At 50.1% G+C, this 19,745-nt stretch overlaps 3 protein-coding genes and 1 non-coding gene across 24 annotated transcripts in view; 2 read left to right on the top strand and 2 right to left on the bottom strand.

Moving 5' to 3' along the window:
* The window catches only part of ZMYND8 (zinc finger MYND-type containing 8), a 111,409-nt gene extending 108,459 nt beyond the window's left edge, over positions 1-2,950 (top strand). For all 20 annotated transcript variants that reach the window (XM_007671359.4, XM_007671361.3, XM_039912936.1 and 17 more), the window contains one exon: positions 1,251-2,950. In XM_007671359.4, coding sequence (XP_007669549.1) covers positions 1,251-1,352 — 102 coding nt within the window. In that variant the 3' untranslated portion in view covers positions 1,353-2,950. The remainder of the gene's footprint in view (positions 1-1,250) is intronic.
* LOC114813843 lies at positions 2,083-9,825 on the bottom strand. 2 transcript variants are annotated; one of them, XM_029071193.2, is made up of 3 exons: positions 9,316-9,825; positions 7,003-7,100; positions 2,083-2,273 (listed from the first exon to the last, which is right to left on the bottom strand). In XM_029071193.2, the coding sequence occupies exons 1-3, from the start codon at positions 9,762-9,764 to the stop codon at positions 2,215-2,217; spliced, it is 606 nt and encodes a 201-aa protein (XP_028927026.1). In that variant the 5' UTR covers positions 9,765-9,825; the 3' UTR covers positions 2,083-2,214. The 2 variants fall into 2 exon arrangements, with proteins under 2 accessions (XP_028927026.1, XP_028927027.1); XM_029071194.2 differs by lacking the exon at positions 7,003-7,100 and having other exon boundaries at positions 9,316-9,815.
* Positions 9,826-11,043: 1,218 nt separating this feature from the next.
* The window catches only part of EYA2 (EYA transcriptional coactivator and phosphatase 2), a 108,032-nt gene continuing 99,330 nt past the window's right edge, over positions 11,044-19,745 (bottom strand). The window contains exons 12-15 of the mRNA XM_029070635.2: positions 18,785-18,899; positions 15,959-16,080; positions 14,982-15,082; positions 11,044-12,093 (exon numbers count right to left, since the gene is read on the bottom strand). Of these exons, the coding sequence (XP_028926468.1) occupies positions 12,013-12,093; positions 14,982-15,082; positions 15,959-16,080; positions 18,785-18,899 (419 nt within the window). The 3' untranslated portion in view covers positions 11,044-12,012. The remainder of the gene's footprint in view (positions 12,094-14,981; positions 15,083-15,958; positions 16,081-18,784; positions 18,900-19,745) is intronic.
* On the top strand, positions 12,138-12,275 carry LOC114814080. The gene has a single exon (XR_003761822.1). It is a non-coding gene; the product is annotated as a small nucleolar RNA SNORA7 (small nucleolar RNA).

Raw genomic sequence — 19,745 nt, 5'->3', positions numbered from 1 at the left:
CACTTCACTTCACTGGGCCTCAGTTTCCTCATCTATTAAATGGGGTTTGAGACTGGGAGCCCCACGTGGGACAGGGACTGTGTCCAACCCAATTTGCCTGTATCCACCCCAGTGCTTAATACAGTGCCTGGCAGATAGCACTTAACTAATACCAGAAATTATTATTATGATTATTATTAAGAAAGCCACACACTGCACAAAACACTGAAGATGCAAGATACTTGGGTTGGATTCAATCCCTGTCCCACATGGGGCTCACAGTTTAATAATAATTATGGTATTTGTTAAGCGCTTACCATGTGCCAGGCACTGATTTTAAGTAGGAGGGGCAACAGGTGTTGAATCCCTGTTTTACAGATGAGGAAACTGAGGCCCAGAGAAGTTCAGTGATTTGCCCGAGTCCCACAGTAGACAAATGTCAGAGCTGGGATTAGAACCCAGGTCCTCTGACTCCCAAGCCCATGCTCTTTCAAATAGGCCATACTGGTAATTCTAAGACAGGGGTTCTATTCCTTTCCTCATTTCAGGATTGGGTGTCACCAATCCTATGTTTGGAAAATCTGAACTTTGTTTTAGAGGCCTTTAACTGCCATGCTGGGTCTGAGGTCCTGCCTCCATAAACAGGTTTCAAAATCCCTTCCACTCCCTTCGTAATAACAATAATAATTCGTGGTACTTGTTAAGCGCTTACTATGTGCCAAGCACTGTACTAAGCACCGGGCTGGATACAAGCAAATCAGGTTGGACACGGTCCCCCTCCCACATCAGGTTCACAGTCTCAAATCCCAGTTTACAGATGAGGTCACTGAGACCTAGAGAAGTGAAGTGACTTGTCCAAGGTCACCCAGCAGACACGTGGCGGAGTCGGGATTAGAACCCGTGGCCTTCTGACTCCCAGGCCCGCGCTCTATCCGCTACATCGGCCGGAGTACATTCTTCCAACGCGGCTTGGGCTGCACCCGCCGCGGCTTCCGACGGACCGCTCCGAGACGAGCAGGTGGCCCCGGTGGTCCCGGTGGTTGCCGTTGCGGGGGGTGGGGACGGGGGATGAAGAGTCTTGCAAAGCAGGGACGCGATGCAGAGAACGCACGTGGGAGAGCAGCGACTTAGACCTCTTCGGGAAAGACGGGGATCGGAAGCGAATTTCCACGGGCCGTCTCTCCTCTCTCCCGGCCGATCCTGTTCCAGTCGTGCGTACGGCGAACTGGCGGTCTCTGAAGTGACCCGTTGTGCTTGGTTTCCCTCCACAGACAATCCCCGTAGTGGTAAGTCCCACGGCGGGGACGGTGGCGATGAGAACGGGGGTCCAATACGTTCAGACGACGATGCCCATGCAGGTCCGAAGAGTCTGACCTCCTCGGAGGAGTGAAAAAAAAATAAATAAACCAGCATATTCCGGAGAGCGAGGAGACGTCGGAAACCTGTCCGAGGGAAATGGGAGAAGGCGGCTCCGCCCTGCTTTGGAGAAACTTCAGAAGTCCAGACTCGAGCTTTGTACTGGAGTGCAAAGCATAAACTACACTACATTAATGTAAAGCATTAGCGCTGACTTTAAAAAGCTGCGGACAGTCGAAACCCACGTGGCTCCTATGCTTCTGTTGTAAATAATGTACAATTTGTGGATGTCATTAAACTTAGAGTACCACCTCCTTTTTATATTTGTATTGACTTTAACTTATAAAAGAGGGTTTTGAAGCTGGTCACGGGAGTGTCCGAACATCTCCGTCGCAAAACTGGTGTTTAAAACTGGTCTGGTGTGGAAGTTGGCAGTTGCAAGTAGAAATCATCAGTGCTTGGTAATCAAGAGGAAAGCCCGAACTCTTAATTTGCAGTTGTGTACGCCCGGCGTGGGAACGAAAGCGATCTCTACACAAAGACGTGTCAGCGGGCAAGCCATGGTGACAACCTGTGCTGCTGATGTTCCATTTTTAAATAACTATTTTATTACGTTATTATGTAATGTTTGCTCTGTGGGCCTGGAGAACACACAATGACGAGATTTTATTCTGTGTGGTTTACACAGTGACCAGATTCCGAAATGAGAAAAAAAGAAAAAAACCTATGATTTTTGTTTACAGAAAATGAGGTTAAAAAAGCCATTCAGTTTATTGGCAAAAGAGTAGTAAATGATAGTACCGAGTGAAAAAAATTAATGTTGGGCAGTAGCATCAGAAATCATAAACCTGGAAATCTTTTCTTCTTCTAGTTTACTTTTTAAAAAAATCCTCTTAAAAGACTCCGAGATGCTTTTAGAGTGGAACGACAACTTGAACCTAAGAGGAGGAAATGGATAAAGGACCTTTAATGCTGGGATATAGCATGTATTATTTATATGATGGGATTTTATGTTTTTATGTAAGCATGACACAGTACAGTATGAGAGAAAGCAACCACCAAAATGCTGTCTGTTACACACTACTTATACTGTAGTACCATTTTGTATGTTGTGTAAAACGAAAGCATTGAACAAAGCAAAGGTGATGTATGTATATGAGAAAAATAATTGTATATCATTCCAGTACATTTTGTTGTACATTTTAGTCTTGTTTGATTTTTCCCATTGTTTATAAAGGAAGCGAACTGTACAGTCTCCAGCTAGTACTCCCCCCACCCCCCGACATTAGAGGAAAAAAAAAAGTATTAGAAGGAAAAAAAAAAAGAGAAAGCAAACATTTGTGAATCGCAGTTGTTGAAAATAGCCTAGCTGGCCTTATTTGTGAAGCATAATTGCTTTTAGCATATGGAAGTATTTTTTCACATTTTCTTTGTATAAAATTTGTATTAAACTTAAATATCTTTTTTGATGATTGTGTTTCTTTGTGACTGACGCAGGTGACACAGTATGTGACACACAATGTGACACACGGTATTGTGACACACCGTATGTTTTTGGGTTGCCCCAATTTTTCAGGAATCTTCACATTTTTTATTAAACTGTTTTGGAAAAATGGCTCGTGTTCCTGGATTTCCAGTTTTCATTCCATCTGGATCCTGTCTGCCCCATCTCTCCTCCGGAGGGTTCCACGACGTCTGCCTTCTGTGAGGGGTCGGGGTTCCGCCCGGGATTAAAAAAAAAAAATCCACCAGGCTAGAACACCCGAGTCCTTTTCAGAAAACACGTGAAAGGTGGTTCGCACCGTCCGGGTTAGAAAAAGGAGAGACTGTTCCTCTCCTCCCCGTGACTACCCGAGACCTGAGTGGTAATGAATCATGTTGGTTACTAGTTTATGCAACTCATGGGTTGCTTTTTGGGCCTCTATTTCTTCAGTGATATTTATTTCAGCACGGTATTTAATCCGACTCTGTTGTGTTGTCCTCTCCCGAGCGCTGAGTACAGTGCTTTGCACAGGGTAACGCAGCCAAATGGCTGGTAAGAATGTCTGCTCTTCCTCCCTAGCCTCCTTTTCCGTCAACAAATACCATCATTATTATTATTATGAACTGTGAGCCCCAAATGGGATGGAGACTACTGTCCAAATTGCTTATTTTGGATCCAGCGTTTACTACAGTGCTTGACACATAGGAAGCACCTAACACCCCATAAGTACATCTACTAACCGTAATTGTGGTGTCCGTTAAGCGCTTAATGTGTGCCAGACACTGTACTAAGCACTGGGGTGGATACAAGCAAATCAGGTTAGACCAGTCCCTGTCCCACATGGGGCTCATATTCTCAATCCCCATTTTACAAGTGATGGAACTGAGGCACAGAAAATTATTATATTTGTTAAGCACTTACTAAAATAATAATTATATTTGTTAAGCACTTCCTATGTGTCAGGCACTATTCTAAACACCGGGTAGATACAAGTTAATCAAGTTGGACAGTCTGTATCCCCCACGGGGCTCACAATCTTAATCCCCATTTTACAGATGAGGTAACTGGGGCACAAAGAAGTGAAATGACTTACCCAAGGTCACACAGCAGAGAAGGGGTAGACCTGGGATTAGAACCCAGGTCCTTCTGACTCCCAGGCCCGGGCTCTATCCACTACACGATACTAGTTTACACAGCCGACGGGCCGCTTTTTGGCCTCTATTTCTTCAGTGGAATTTAATCCAGCGTGGTGATACCAGAGCCTACATGGGTTCTAAATCCTACACTCCCACACGTACTTATTTTTTCTCTCTTTGCACTGAGAAAGGACTCTCTTCGCAACTCAATTCCTGTCCTCCACCGCAAAGGGATTGTCAGCTTTTTTTGGGAAACCGGATACCTACCGTCTCAAGCTTTCACCCGGAAGTACCTCATGGTTCGTTCATTCATTCAATAGTATTTATTGAGCGCTTACTATGTGCAGAGCACTGTACTAAGCGCTTGGGATGAACAAGTCGGCAACAGATAGAGACAGTCCCTGCCGTGTGACGGGCTTACGGTCTAATCGGGGGAGACGGACAGACAAGAACAATGGCAATAAATAGCGTCAAGGGGAAGAACATCTCGTAAAAAGGGAGGTTCACACCTCCCTCTCAAAGCCTCCTTTCCCCGCTTCCTCAGCTCCTCTGCCTCCCCTGGATCCCCTTCACCGACCACCCTGACCTCCAGTCCCATGAAAATACCTTAGCCTACTCCTACCGTAGCTGGTAGGAGTGTCTATTCCTCCCTAGCCTCCCTTTCCCCTTAGACTGTGAGCTCCAAGCAGAATGGAGACTGTTTTCCTAACTACTTATATCGGATCCAGCGCTTATTACAGTGCTTGCCACATAGGAAGCACCTAACAAATCCCATATTACTGTTAAATTACATGAGCCTGCAGCAGAGAGCAGTACCCCCGGGGAGAGAGCCCGGAAGGAAGCCTTGACTATCGAACAGAGGGAAACGCTTCTGCAGTGAGAGATCTCAACTCTTCAAATGAAGTGGACTTTTCGAGAGTGCTCTGTTTGTGTGTCCAAACTGCTCGCCTGAAAACCGTCCACCAAGTCATATAGTAATGGAGCTAAAATGAGGGCGTTTCGCTCAGAGGGTAAAACCCAGAGCCGCTGGGACTTTTACTTAGTGGATCACACAAGGTCCAAGCTCCTAAAAGGAAAAGAAAGCAGCTTATAGAACCAGGTGGATTTCAAAGCACTTAGTGCAGAGCACTGTACTAAGCACTGGGAGGAGGACGGTGTAATAACAGACACATTCCCTGCCCACACTGAGTTTAGAGTCTGGAGATTACACCTGATGACAGGACTAGAGTGCGGACCCCCAGCTTGAAGCTGCAGCTAAATCCTCGAGACTGTAAGCTCACTGTGGGCAGGGGACTGCCTACCAAATCTAATAATCATGGTATTTGTTAAGCGCTTACTATGTACAAGGCACTATACTGAGCGCTGGGGTGGATACAAGCAAATCGGATTGGGCACAGCCCCTGTCCCACATGAGGCTCCCTATTGCCATCCCCTTTTTACAGATGAGGGAAGTGAGGCCCAGAGAAGAGAAGTGACTTTCCCAAGGTCACACAGCAGACATACTGTATTGTCTTCTCCCAAGCGTTTAGTACCATGCTCCCTCCGCACACAGTGAACGCTCAATAAATACGACCGATGGATTGAAGGGGCAGCAGGCCCAGAGGGGCTGGTGCAGGGGAGACGAGCGTTAGCCACTGCTGCACTAGAGGTTGGGCTGTGCTCTGGGGAGTATTTCCAAGGGACCGGAGGTCGGGGGGGTCGGTGAAGCGGATCCAGGGGAGGCAGAGGGGCCGGGGAAGAAGGGAAGGAGGCTTTGAGAGGGAGGTGTGAATCAAGAGGCACTTCCGGGTGAAAGCTTGAGGCGGTAGGTATCCGGTTTCCAAATAAAGCTGAAAATCCCTTTGCGGTGGAGGACAGGAAGTGAGCTGCAAACAGAGTCCTTTCTCAGTGCAAAGAGAGAAAAAATAAGTAAGCGTGGGAGTGGAGGGTTTCAACGACCGAACTGAGGAAAGTCGATTGGTTGGGATCCCAGGGACCAGCCTGAAATAATAATAATGCTAATAATTGTGGTATTTGTTAAGCGCTTACTACGTGCCAGACACTGTACTAAGCGCCGGGGTGGATACAAGCAAATGGGGTTGGACACAGTCCCTTGTCCCATGTGAGGCTCACAGTCTCAATCCCCATTTTACAGATGAGGGAACCGAGGTCCAGAGAAGTGAAGTGACCTGCCCAAGGTCACACAGCAGCCACGTGGCCGAGCCTGATTTAGGACGCATGAATTTTTGACTCCCGGCCCCTTGCTCTATCCACTAGGCTATTCTGCTTCTCATATAGGGAGGCAGCAGCGTAGGCTGGCTCGTGCAGTCTCTCCGGGAGAGATGTCTCTCTGGGAGAGACAACTCTGAGGCCTAGGCCCTCTTTGTTGGAGGCCAGAAAAGGGAGGGAGGTCAGGATGTCTTCAGAGCCTTTTCCTTACATCTTCCAACAGGATTGTGAGCTCATTGTGTTGTATTGTACTCTCCCAAGCTCTCAATACAGAGAAGCAGCGTGGCTCAGTGGAAAGAGCACAGGCTTGGGTGTCAGAGGTCATGGGTTCTAATCCTGACTCCGTCACGTCAGCTGTGTGACTTTGGGCAAGTCACTCTGTGCCTCAGTGACCTCATCTGTAAAATGGGGATTAAGTCTGTGAGTCCCACGTGGGACATCCTGATTACCTTGTATTCCCCCCCCGCCCCACCCAGTGCTACGAACAGTCCTTGGCGCATAGTAAGCGCTTAACAAATACCATCATCATTATTATTATTACAGTGCTCGGCACACAGTAAACGCTCAGTAAATACGATTGAATGAATAGCAATAATTCATTTATATTTATACCATTTATTCCTATTACATAATTCTCTAACGTGTTCTCTATATTATATTTCTACTTTATATATTTATCTGTATTGTCTGTCTCCCCCTCTGGACTGTCAGCTTGTTGTGGGAGGGGAATACGTCCATCAAGTCTGTTGCACTGTCCTCTCCCGAGTGCTTAGGATAGAGTTCTGCCCACGCTAAGCGCTCAATAAATACCATGGATTCATCAGAGCCAGGGAAACCCACCTGGACCCGCAGTTTGCTGGGCGACGTCGGCGGATTCCCGGGCAAAGTTGGGTCCTGGTGCCACCTTGTGGCTCCATTGGGAAGTGAAATGCACGAATCTGGAGGGAGAGCGGGTTTTATTGCAGGGAAATAATAATAATAATAATCATAATGTTGGTATTTGTTAAGCGCTTCCTATGTGCAGAGCACTGTTCTAAGCGCTGGGGGAGATCCAGGGTCATCAGGTTGTCCCACGTGAGGCTCACAGCTAATCCCCATTTTACAGATGAGGGAACTGAGGCCCAGAGAAGTGAAGTGACTTGCCCACAGTCACACAGCTGACAAGGGGCAGAGGCAGGATTCGAACTCATGACCTCTGACTCCCAAGCCCGGGTTCTTTCCACTGAGCCACGCTGCTTCTATAATAATGATAACGGTATTTGTTAAGCGCTTACTATGTGCCAAGCACTGTTCTAAGTACTGGGACAGATACAAGGTTATTAGGTTGTACCACTTGGGGTTTACAGTCTTAATCCCCATTTTACAGATGAGGGAACTGAGGCACAGCCAAGTTATTTATTCATTCAATAGTATTTATTGAGTGCTTCCTATGTGCAGACCACTGTACTAAGCGCTTGGAATGTACAATTCGGCCACAGATAGACAATCCATGCCCATTGACGGCCTTACAGTCTAACTGGGGGAGATTAGTTGTGACTTGCCCAAAGTCACACAGCTGGTGTGTGGTGGAGCTGGAATTAGAACCCACAACAATAATGTCGGTATTTGTTAAGCGCTTACTATGTGCAGAGCACTGTTCTAAGCACTGGGTTAGATTCAGGGTCATCAGGTTGTCCCATGTGAAGCTCACAGTCTTTATCCCCATTTTACAGATGAGGTAACTGAGGCACCGAGAAGTGAAGTGACTTGCCCACAGTCACACAGCTGACACGTGGCAGAGCCGGAATTCGAACTCATGACCTCTGACTCCCTAACCCGTGCTCTTTTCTCTAAGTCACCCTGCTTCTCTGTTGCTACGGCCTGACATCTCTCCTTAATGCCTTCCCCCTCCCATCCAAGTGTGGCCTAGGGGAAGGAGCACAGACCTAGTTATCAAGGAGCCGGGTTCTAATCCCACTCCCCCACTCGTCTGCTGTATGAACTCGGGCAAGTCACTTAACTTCTCTGGGCCTCAGTGACCTCATCCGCAAAATGGGGATTCAATCAATCCATGGTATTTATTGAGTACTTGCTGTACGTAGAGCACTGTGCTAAGCGCTTGGGAGAGTACAGTACCTGTTCTCCTTCTTACTTGGAATGTGAGCCCCAGAAAAACAGCATTGTCTAGTGGTTAAAGCATGGGCCTGGGAATCAGAGGGATCTAGGTTCTAATTCCGTCTCCCCCATTTGCTGCTGTGTGTCCTTGGGCAAGTCACTTTACTTCCCTGGGCTTCAGTGACCGCATCTGTAAAATGGGGATTAAGACTGCGAGCCTGCAGTGTGACAGGGACTTGGTCCAACTCAGTTTGTATCTACCCCAGCGTTTACACCAGTGCCTGCCACATAGTAAGCACTTAATAAATGCCATTTTTTTTAAAAAAGTGGGATCTAATTATCTTGCATTCAATTTTATTTATTGAGTGCTTACTTTGTGCAGAGTGCTGTACTAAGCGCTTGGGAGCATACAAATAATAAATCTAACCCAGTGCTTAGTACAGTGTTTGCGATGTAGTAATTGCTAAACAAATTCCACAGTTATTATTATTATTCTGCCACCTCTCCAGCTCCGGCAGCCTTTCGTGTTTGGATCGGGCCTGGGGAACGTCATTTTATAACGCTATCGGTTACGAATCGGCGCCCTTGGGAGAGCTCCAACCCTCAGCATGCAGCTCTCCGGGAGAATCCGGCCCGAAGCCAGACAGAGGCCCGGCCACCCTCCCCGCCCTCCCGCCGGCCGGCCCGGGGGCCCGGCGTGTGCGGCGACGCGCTAAACCTCCCACTCACCTTTGTGACTCTCTTCTCCAGGCAGCCCGACTCCTGCCATCTGGAGAGGACGGAGTCGTGAAAAAGAAAACCCGATTTCTTTGTGTCGAGTTGACAACTTTCTTCCAAGGAAAATATCCCACGGACAGGAAGAAAGAAGCCCGGTCCTCTGGCTTCTCGAGGCAGCCTCAGCAGGGTTTGGAATCGTTCGAGTCCAACATCAAGTCCCCAAACCCTCGCTCGCTTTGAAGCCGGCTTTCGCGCCTCCCGATTTGGGCGAGGAAACACGGTCTCCCGTCGGGGCGCCCTCGGACCCTTCCCACCATCCCACTTTCCCGGCTCCCCGCTCACCTCCGCCTGCTTCCCCGGTCGTCGACGGCGTCGGGGTCCGGCTCATCTCGAGGCGGCCCCGGGTGGGACGTCCGGCTGGGGAACCGGGCGGACAACCGGCCTTTGGATGTCCGCTCCCGGAAGGCCTCTGCGATTCCGAGGGCCAGGCCGGCCTCTCCGGCCCTCTCCCTGGGATGTTGCCGCCGCAGAGACTCTCGGGGCTCTTCTTCCCAGATTGAGCAGCGGGGAGGATGAGCTCCAGCGGGGTCACCCAGATGGGCTGAAGGTGAAGGCGCTTCTCCCTCCCGCAAGTCCATCTGAGCCATCTGCAGAGCTGACCTTGGGCAGGTCCAGCGCCCGTGGGGGAGGGGACGGTCAGGCCGACCAAACTGCGGTGGCACTGACCTCTGCTGGACACTCCGCACAGTCTCCAACAATAATTCCGCCCTTCCGCACCAATCTCCTTCCATTCCGGCGTCGGACACGCTCCTTCTCCTCTCCCTCCCTCCCAACACCTTCCTTTCCACATGAAGGAGATGAGGCCCACGAAGGCTATTATACCATAATAATGATTATTACGGTAGTTGTTAAGCACTTACTATGTGCCAGACACTGTACTGAGCGCTGGGATGGACACGAGCGAATCGGTTTGGACGCAGTCCCAATTCCCATTTTACAGATAGGGGTAACTGAGGTCCGGAGAAGTGACGTGACTTGCCCTAGGTCACAATGCAGACAAGCGGCGGAGCTGGGATTAGAACCCATGACCTTCTGACTCCCAGGCTCGTGCTCTATCCACTATGCCATGCTGTCTCTCTAGTGTAGAATTGCCAGAGCTCAGTCCAGTGCTCTGCACGCAGTAAGCGCTCAATAAGTGCAATCGATGGCAACTCTCCCAAGCGCTTAGTACATTGGTCTGCGTATGCTAAGGACTCAAGTACCACTGAATTGATACTTTCGGTACAGTGCTCTGAACAAAGGAAGCACTCAATAAATATCATTGATTGACACTCTCCTAAGCGCTTGGTGCAGGGCTCTGCACAGTAAATTTTCAAATACTACTGATTAATACACTCCCAAGTGCTTGATACAGTGCTCTGCACAGATAGGTACTCAATAAGAACCACTGATTGGACCTCTCTCAGGTGCTTGGTACCCAGTAGGTTCTCAATAAATATTACTGATTGGTACTTTCCCAAGTGTTCGGTACAGTGGTTGGTACATAGTAAGTCCTCAAATACTACTGACTGATACTCTCCCAAACACAGGGTACAGTGCTCTGCATAAGTAGGCACTCGATAAATACTACTTATTGATACTCTCCCAAGTGCTAGGTGTAGTGCTCTGCACAAATAAGAGCTAGATAAACACCACGGGGCTGAAGTAACACAGCAAGTGAGCCCGAAACGGAAAGAGCAGGGGTCTGGGAGTCAGAGAACGTGGATTCTAACCCCAGCTCTGCCATGTGTTTGCTGTGCGACCTTGGGCAAGTCACTTCACTTCTCTGGGCCTCAGTTACCCATCTGTAAAATGGGGATTAAGACTGTGAGCCCCACGTGGGACAGGGACTGGGCCCAACCTGATTAACTCGTATCTACCCCAGCGCTTAGAACAGTGCTTGGCACATAGTAAGTGCTTAACAAATACCACAGTTATTATTGATAGAGTTGGAATCCAGAGGGAAAAGCCAAGCTATTCCCCCTGTCCCTCTGACCTCAGAGAGGGGACCTAAAACAGTTCACTCTCCTCTCTCAAAATGTAAACGAGGTTTTATTCAATGCCTTTCGATCCATCACAAGGTTATCCCTCCCTGCCCCGAAAAACCAGGCGGCAGAGTAAGGCACCGCGGAGACGCGACGCACGGCCCCCAACATCAAGAAAAGGTTCTTGAGAAGAAATATAAACCAGAGATCTTCCCGATGTACATCTTCGGGGATGTACACGGTCGGATCCTACCCCGGAGGACTGCCCGGAGAAGGGCGTCTTTTAAATTAGAACCGAAAACCCCCTGCAACAGTTTAAAAAAATAAAACCAGCGACAACAAAATCCCAATGACAGGTACAAGCGCATAATACCAGAGTAATGAGATTAGTTCATAAATTAAAAAAAAAAGCCAAAACCTCCCCCCCGCCCCCCCACCGGCCCTCAAGTCCATCCTGAACGTGCCCACCCACAAGTCCGGGGATATACATCCTTTTCTTCACTTCCCCCACCCGCCCCCCAGATTCCCCAGAGTTGGGAGCATTCCCAAATCCGTTCCCAAGCATCCCGCTCCTGAGCACCTCTCCTTTCTACACTGTAAGTTCCTCTAGGGTAGAGAGTGCGGCAACCGTCCTCTCCCAAGCGCTCAGCACAGCGCTCACCACACAGGAAGCGCTCAATAAATACCACCGGTGGACCGATGGATTGGGCGGTAGGGCAGGGGTCCGGGCCGGGGAGATGGAGCCCGCCTGACGTTCAGCCTCCGGTCGCTCCACTCTCCCACCTCCGAATCCTTCACGACCCTGGTGGGGAGCCGGGGGTCTGGGGGAGGGGAGAGAGGGACGAGGCTTTCCCCCAGGAGCCCCTCCCCGGGTCTGTGAGGCAAGGCAGCTTCCCCGGTGGGGTCTGTCCATCTGTCAGCGTGTCCCCGGTCAGCCCCGGCGAGGAAGGCCCACGGCGTGGTCCTGAGTGGACAGTGGCTCTCTCCCCTCGGGCTTCGGCCTGCCGGCCCTGTGCTATAAGTACTCCAACTCCAGGGCGTGTCGCAGGGCCTCCAGGTCCGCGTGGCAAGAGATCCTCCAGAACGGCATGTTGTGCTGGAACACAAGAAGAAGAAGAATAAACATGGTACTTGTTCAACCCCCTCTCAGGATGGTACGTGGAGAGTTTCCAGTATTCTACCAGGCTCCGCTATGGGAAAGAGAGTCAAGCTGAGGCAAACCCATTCCATTCCCAGCTTGGGCAGTGGCTGGCGAGTGGAAGACCATCTGCTACAAGTCAAAACTCCCCTGTGCTGGGCAGCAGCAGCACGGGAGACAGTCGAGGGCAGAGACTTGAGTTTACTGCGTGGAAGAGGGCAATGGTAGACTACTTCTGGATTTCGACCAAGAAAACGCTACGGATACACTACCAGGATGATTGCAGATGGAGAGTGTGGGTGTTCTGGGAGAGATGTGTCCATGGGGTCACTACAGGGCGGAGATGACTCGACAGCATAAGACAAGACTTGTTAAGTACTTACCGTGTACCCAGCACTGTTCTAAGAAGTGGTTTAGATACACGTTAATCAGGTTGGACACAGTCCCCGTCTCACGTTGGGCTCACACGCTTAATCCCCATTTTTTTACAGATGAGGTCACTAATAATAATAACGATAACGATGGTATTTGTTAAGCACTTACTATGTGCCAAGTCCAGTTCTAAGCGCTGGGGTAGATATGAGGCTATCAGGTTGGAAGCAGTCCCTGTCCCTCAAAGAGCTCACAGTCTTCACCCCCTTTATACAGATGAGGGAACTGAGGCCCGGAGAAGTGAAGCAACTTGCCCTAGGTCCCGAGGCAGATGAGTGGCGGAGCTGGGATTAGAACCCAGGTCCTTCTGACTCCCAGGTTCGTGCTCAATCCATTAGGCCACACCGCTTCTCTAAAGAGCACAAGACCCTGAAAAATGCTCTCTGGAAAAACGCTGATACCTCATCTGGAAAATGGGGATAAGGACTGTGAGCCCCATGTGGGACAGGGACTATGTCAACCTGATTGGCTTGGATGTCCCTCAGCTGCCCCCCGATCACCCCAATTCTACTCGGGAGAAAGAGGAGGGGTCCCCGGGGGACCTAGCAGGGTGAAGCCACCCAACCGCTCGGAGGCTCTGAGTCTCCCCTCCGCCTCCACACTGAAGAAATGATTTTGGTTCTCTTCCATCATATCACTCCCTTATGGAGGAGATTCCGTTTTTCCTAAAAAAGAAAAAAAATAACAAAGGAAGCGGGGGAGGAATCCCCGTCCCCGGGGTTGAGTAGCCCGGGGGCCTGCCACCTGCAGAACGCTGGCGGATTTATCACTTGCAGCGAGGTGGAGAAAAATGGCCCACTAAAATTGAGATATTATCAATGCTGTCAGCAGAAGGGGGGGAGGTCTCTCTCTTCTCGGGGCTCATATTTTCTCCCTCTCAGGTGTGCGGCAGCCCAAACTAATGAGCTCCATCAATCAGGGCCTGGGGGGGAAGAAGGCTTCTATTAATGCTCGGGGACCAGAGCTGAAACAGACAGAGGCAGGACAAGGGGCCTCTTCCAGCCCTCGTCTGCTGCAGGGGAGCCTGGACCCTGGTTCCCCGGCTCCCAGCCCCCAGCCCCAACTGTCTTCAGCCCCCCGCCTCCAGCTCCCAACCCCCCCAGCCTTCATCTCCTGCAGCCTAGCCAGCCTTGTCCCAAGCCCTATCCTGCTGCCACTCTCCCAGCCTTTTTTATGGTTTTGGTAATAATAATAATGATGGCATTTGTTAAGCGCTTATTATGTGCCAGGCACTCTACTCAGTTGGGGGGTGGATACAAGCAAATCGAGTTGGACAAAATCCCCTGTCTCATATGGGGCTTGCCTTCTCAATCCCCATTTTTCAGATGAGGCAACTGAGGCTCAGAGAAGTGAACAGGCTTGCCCAAGTTCACACAGCAGACAAGCGGCAGAGCCAGGGTTGGAACCCATGACCTTCTGACTCCAAGGTCCGTGCTCTATCCACTATGCCCTACAGTTTCTCTAGTGTCGAACTGCAAGCGCTCAGTACAGGCACCCAACGGGAACAGCCAGGGCACTGGTTTGTACTGGACACCAGAGGTGCTAGACCCCAGAGACGTCCTCTGGAATGTGCCTCCTCCCGCTGGGCAGACAGAGAAACAGGATGGCCTAGTGGAAAGAACCCAGAGCCTGGGGTCTAGTCCCGGCTTCGCCACTTGCCTGTAGTGTGATGTTGGGCAAATCGCTTTGCTTCTCTGGGCCTCAGTTCCCTCATCTGCAAAATGGGGATTCAATACCAGTCCTTCCCTTCTACTTAAAACTGATTAGCCCTATTTAGACCCTGATTATGATGACGATGATGGTATTCGTTAAGTGCTTACTACATGTTCTAAGCGTCGGGGTAGATAGAAGGTTGGACACGGTACCGGTTCCACATGGAGTGTTAATCCCCATTTTACGGATGAGATCACCGAAGCCCAGAGAAGTGAAGTCACTTGTCCAAGGTCACGCAGCAGACGTGGCAGAGCCGGGATTAGAACCCGGGACCTTCTTACTCTCAGGCCCGTGCTCTATCGTTCCCTGTTGGCAACGCCACCACCGTCGCTGACCCTCAGCCAGATATTCCCACACGGCCCCCGACTATTTGTCTGAGATTGCAAAAGTGGGACTTTCTTTTTCATTGTTCTAATGCTGACTTTATTAACTAGGCGCAGTTCCCGCCACAGAACTGAGAAAACCTCAATGGACACCCAAGCAAAAAGGCCAGGGATGACCAAGGAAGGCCACCAGGGAGGCGGGGGAGGGATTTATGCAAGGAAATCGCTCAGGATGTCTCTGGGATTGGCAAACGCGAAGAGACGGCAGAGCCAAAGTCCCCTTTCCGGCCAAATGCAGGCAGATCATTGAAAGAAAAGTTCCTCCCGCCCCCACCTCGAGAACACGAAACCCAGCCGACACACGAGAAAGGAAAATACCTTCTTTGCTCCTTGTTCCTCTTCTACGCCGTCTCCTATTACGACGTACACGGCTTTCCTGCCAAACCTCTGCATTATTCTCTCAAAGCAACTCTCTTTCCCTGCAAGTGAAGGGAGGGGGCGACATTAGAAGGCCACGATGGATGGAGGGGTCGCCTTGGGTGGCCCCGGGATGGCTGAGAAGAGCTCCCCCAAACCCTCTGTAAGGTCCTCCTGGGTTAGGACAGTGATCTTTCTGTCCTCTTGCTCTTTCTCCGGCAGAGGCAGAGCGAGGAATCACGTAGCGTTACGGCCTTCTCGGACAGTCGCCCTCTGTCATTCAGGCGTGAATCGTGTGGCCTCCCCCTAAACTCCTCCCATGCCCCACCACCCCTCCTCCCTCTTCCCTCTCCTTCCCCAATCTCCCCTTTAACCATCCCCTCTGTGGATTGCACGTCCACATGTTTACTTGAGCCCCTTTGCATTCAACCGATGTGATCCTTAGCTGCTACTCCTTGTTTTCAGGGGGTATATCAGCTATCGGACCCTTCCTTGGTAAACCGGGGCAGGCCTGGGAATCAGGATTCCTGGGTTCCACTCCTGACACGTCTCTTCACCTGTCTGGTCTGGTCTCTTCTCCTCCTCCTCTTTCTCATCCATCCAATCATTCAAACGTTTTTATTGAGCGTTTACTGTGTGAAAAGCACTGTACTAGTGCTCTTCCTCTTCCTCCTCCTTGGTGTTTACAGCTGCTTAGTTAAGCCTCCTTAGGCTTCTCTCCCCCCACAGGTTCAGTGAGACAGATTTTCCTCTTTGACCCTGAGGGTCACATCCACCGAACCCCCAGGGGGAAGGATGCGGTCTCGGTGTCATGGTGGTCGTGGGCTGGAGTTCCACCTCCTCCCCCCGGACTTCCTAAGTGACCCTGCCCTCTCAGGGGTGGCAGGGAGCAGGGGGAGGGGAATCCTTACCTCAGGGAGGCCCAGATATACTCTTACCTGTCTTGGTTGCACTGTAGATGTTCTCTATGGGGAAGACTGTGCCCAAGCCATACAGGAGGACTTTAGCAAGGGCCGGGATGAGTTGGGTTGTGGTGACCAGCACGTTGACACAGTTGGGCCTAAGTAATCAATCACAACACATGAGTCCACCCCATTGGGAATTTAATAACAACACTGGCATTTGCAAAGAGCTTACTATGCACAAGGGCACTGTACTAAGCGCAGGGGTAGATACCAGACAGTTGGGTCAGGCACGGTCCCGGTCCCACATAGGGTTTACAGTCTTAATCCCCATTTTTCAGATGAGGGAACTGAGGCCCAGAGAAGTGAAGTGATTTGCCCGAGGTCACACAGCAGACAAGCGGAGGAGCCGGGATTAGAACCAAGTCCTCCGACTCCCGAGCCTGTGCCCTTTCCACTAGGCCATGCTGCTTATCTGCTGCTTCACTAGGTCAAGGCAGGGCCACGGCAAGCTCGGAGGGTGTGGAGAGAGAATGGCTCTGATTAACCGCTCCGGCAGCTGAGGCAGAGACCCCTCATTTCTCATCTCGTCTCTCCCTCCCGTCCCCAGGGAAGCCCATGCCAATGATGGGTGGCATGTGGGGGTTTATTCCTTGGAGGGGAAGGGGATGCACTGACCCCCAAAGCCTGTAGCGGCACAGAAGGTAAGTATGCCGGTTCCACAAAGAGTCGGGGTCTGACCAGGGCGAAGGAGCCTCCCGATGGCACTGGGTTTTGTGGGGCTTCTGTGCCCTTTTCCCCTCCCCACATCTAACAGACCAGAGCGCTCAAAACCCTCCTATAATCCCACCTGCTCCAGCAAACTTTTCCCAAATAATTTCTAGCTCCCAAAATACTGCCAACCCATTAGCCATCTCCAGGACCTAACCACTTATTTGTACTCGTTCTGAGCACTGGTGTGTATGTGCAACTCAGCTGTCCGTTCAATCCTTTCCTTTGATTACTGTATTTTGTTTATATTTTTTATACGTGTCTCCCAACTTAGAGTGGAAATGAGTGGACAGGGAATACGTCGCTTTTCCGTTTTGAACTTCTCAAGCACTTAGTACAGTCCACTGCATCCCGTTAGTGTTCAATATATACTACCTAGCGTGGTCTAGTGGATAGAGCACGGGCCTGGGAGTCAGAAGGTCCTGGGTTCTAATCCCAGCTCCACTACTCGTCTGCTGTGTGACCTTGGGCAAGTCACTTCACTTCTCTGGGCCTCAGTTACCTCATCTGTAAAATGGGGATGAAAACTGTGAACCCAGTGTGGGACAGGGACTGTGTCTAACCCAAATTGCTCGTATCTACTCCAGTGCTTAGTACAGTGCCTGGTACATAGTAAGTGCTTATAAAAAACCACAATTACTATAATTATTTATTACTACTACTTCTACTACCAGCACCGCTAGTAGTACAATTAGTTGGAGCATGGTCTAGTGGAAAGAGGTATTCTAAAATGAGCACAAGTCCCTGGGTAAATGAGAATGTGTCATCAAGTAAATGAGCGTATGCCTCTGGGTAAATGAGTGTTCCGTGTAAACGAGTGCACGTCTCCTTGTAAATGAGCAAGTGTCTCTGTGTAAAGGACTGTGTCTCTGTGGGTGTGAACAGATACCTCTTTGTTGCTCAGCAAAATCTCACACTGAGGAAGCTCAGAGGGGATTTCTTGACCCTGGGAGAGAAGCCCCTAATAGGGTTCAGCAAAGCCCTGGCTCTAACCAATCAATCAATGGTATTTATTGAGCACCTACTGTGTGCAGAGCACTGTACTAAGCACTTGGGAGAGTATAATATTCATTCCTTCATTCACTGAATTGCTTTTATTGAGCGTTGACTGTGTGCCGAGAACTGTCCTAAGCTCTTGGAAGAATGCGATAGAACGATAGACACATTCTCTGCCCACAGCAAGCTTACAGTCTAGAGGGGGAGACGGACATTAATATAAATTACACGTTCCCTGCCCATTAGGTCCAGGGGCCGCATGGGTCAAACTCGGCTGAGCTTGGACGCTCCCCCGCCACAAGGCCTCCCCGGCCTCTGGCCGCCAGAAGGACCCAAAGTGAACTCCCACCCTGGTGCTGGACTGTGCGGGGACTGGAGCTCTCTGGAAGCTGGCATCCAGCTGCTTTTTTTAGGATATTTGTTATATGCTTACTATGTGCTAGGCATTGTACTAAGCAATGGGGTAGATATAAGCTACCCAGGGTGGACACAAGTCCATGTTCCACATGGAGCTCCAAGTTTTAATCCCTATTTTACAGGTGAGGGAATTGAAGCCCAGAGAAGTAGCGACTTGCCCAAGGTCACACAGTGGACACGTGGCAGAGCCAGGATTAGAACCCTGTCGAGGAATTGTCTGATTATTACTGTACTGTACTCTCCCAAGTGCTTAGTTTAGTGCTTTGCACACAGTAAGTTCTCAAAAAATATGATTGAATGAGTGTGTGAATGAATGAAGGTCCTTGTTATTACTATAATAATAATAATAATAAAATAGTAATGGCATTTGTTAATTGCTTACTCTGTGTCAAGCACTGTAGTAAAGTGCTAGAGTGGATAAAAACAAATCAAGTTGGACCCAATCCCTGTCCCACATACGGCTCACAGTCTCAATTCCCATTTTCCAGATGAAGGCCAGAGAAGTGAAGTGACTTGGCCAGGGTCTCACAGCAGACAAGTGGCTGAGCCAGGATTAGAACCCACGACCTTCTGATCACCAGGCCCGTACTCCTGGTGCGGTGTCCCGGCATGTCACATCGGGGCCAGGCCGGGCGACCACGGGCAAGGGGGTGGGTGGGTGGACAGGGTGGCACTTACCGGGAATGGATGAGATTCAGGGCCTTGAGAGCTTGCGTGAGCCAGAGGTCTGTCAGGGCTTCCAGCTCCGATCGCAGCTGCAGCCAGGTATCTCTCTTGGGCGCTCCCATCAAGCCTGCGGCGGAGAAACCCACACCCAGGGTGACGTTTCGCCCACCTCCAGAAGAGCGCTCGTCCACCTCGCCACCGACCGCTTGCCCACGTCCCACCTCTGGCCCAGAGCGCCCTCCCTCTTCATATCCAACACACCACCACTCTCCTCCCAGTTTTGAAACCCTATTAAAGGTACATTTCCAAGAGGTCTTCCTTCAGCCAGTCGGTCAGTCAGTCGGTAGCATTTATTGAGCACTGACTGTGTGCAGAGCACTGTACTAAGCGCATGGGAGAGGACAGTACAACAATACAACAGACCACTCCCTGCCCACAACAACCTGACAGTCTAGAGCAGGAGATAGACATTAATATAAATAAATAAAATTACGGACATGTATATAAGTGCTGTGGGGCTGGGAAGGGGGTTGAATAAAGGGAGCAGATCAGGGCCACACAAAAGCGAGTGGGAGAAGAGGAGAGGAGGCCTTAGTTAGGGAAGACCTCTTGGAGGAGATGGGCCTTCCATAAGGCTTTGAAGGGGGGAGAGTCATTGGATATGAAGAGGGAGGGTGTTTCAGGCCAGAGGCTGGATGTGGGCTAGAGGTCAGGGGTGAAATAGACAAGATTAAAGCCTTGGGTGACCCCGGGAATTGTTTCCAGGTCAGCGATGACTCCCACCATCTATGGCAGTCAGTAAGTTAATAGTATTTATTGAGCACTTACTGTGTGCAGAGCACTGTATTAAGCATCTGGGAGAGTACAGTATAATAATATAACTGACACATTCCTTGCCCACAACAAACTACAGTCTAGAAGCAGGGAGACAGACATTAAAATACATAAATAAATGACAGATATGAAGATAAGT

The sequence above is a fragment of the Ornithorhynchus anatinus genome, chromosome 8, assembly GCF_004115215.2.
Source record: "Ornithorhynchus anatinus isolate Pmale09 chromosome 8, mOrnAna1.pri.v4, whole genome shotgun sequence".
NCBI classification, from domain to species: domain Eukaryota; kingdom Metazoa; phylum Chordata; class Mammalia; order Monotremata; family Ornithorhynchidae; genus Ornithorhynchus; species Ornithorhynchus anatinus.
This window is presented reverse-complemented; position numbering and strand designations above follow the sequence as displayed.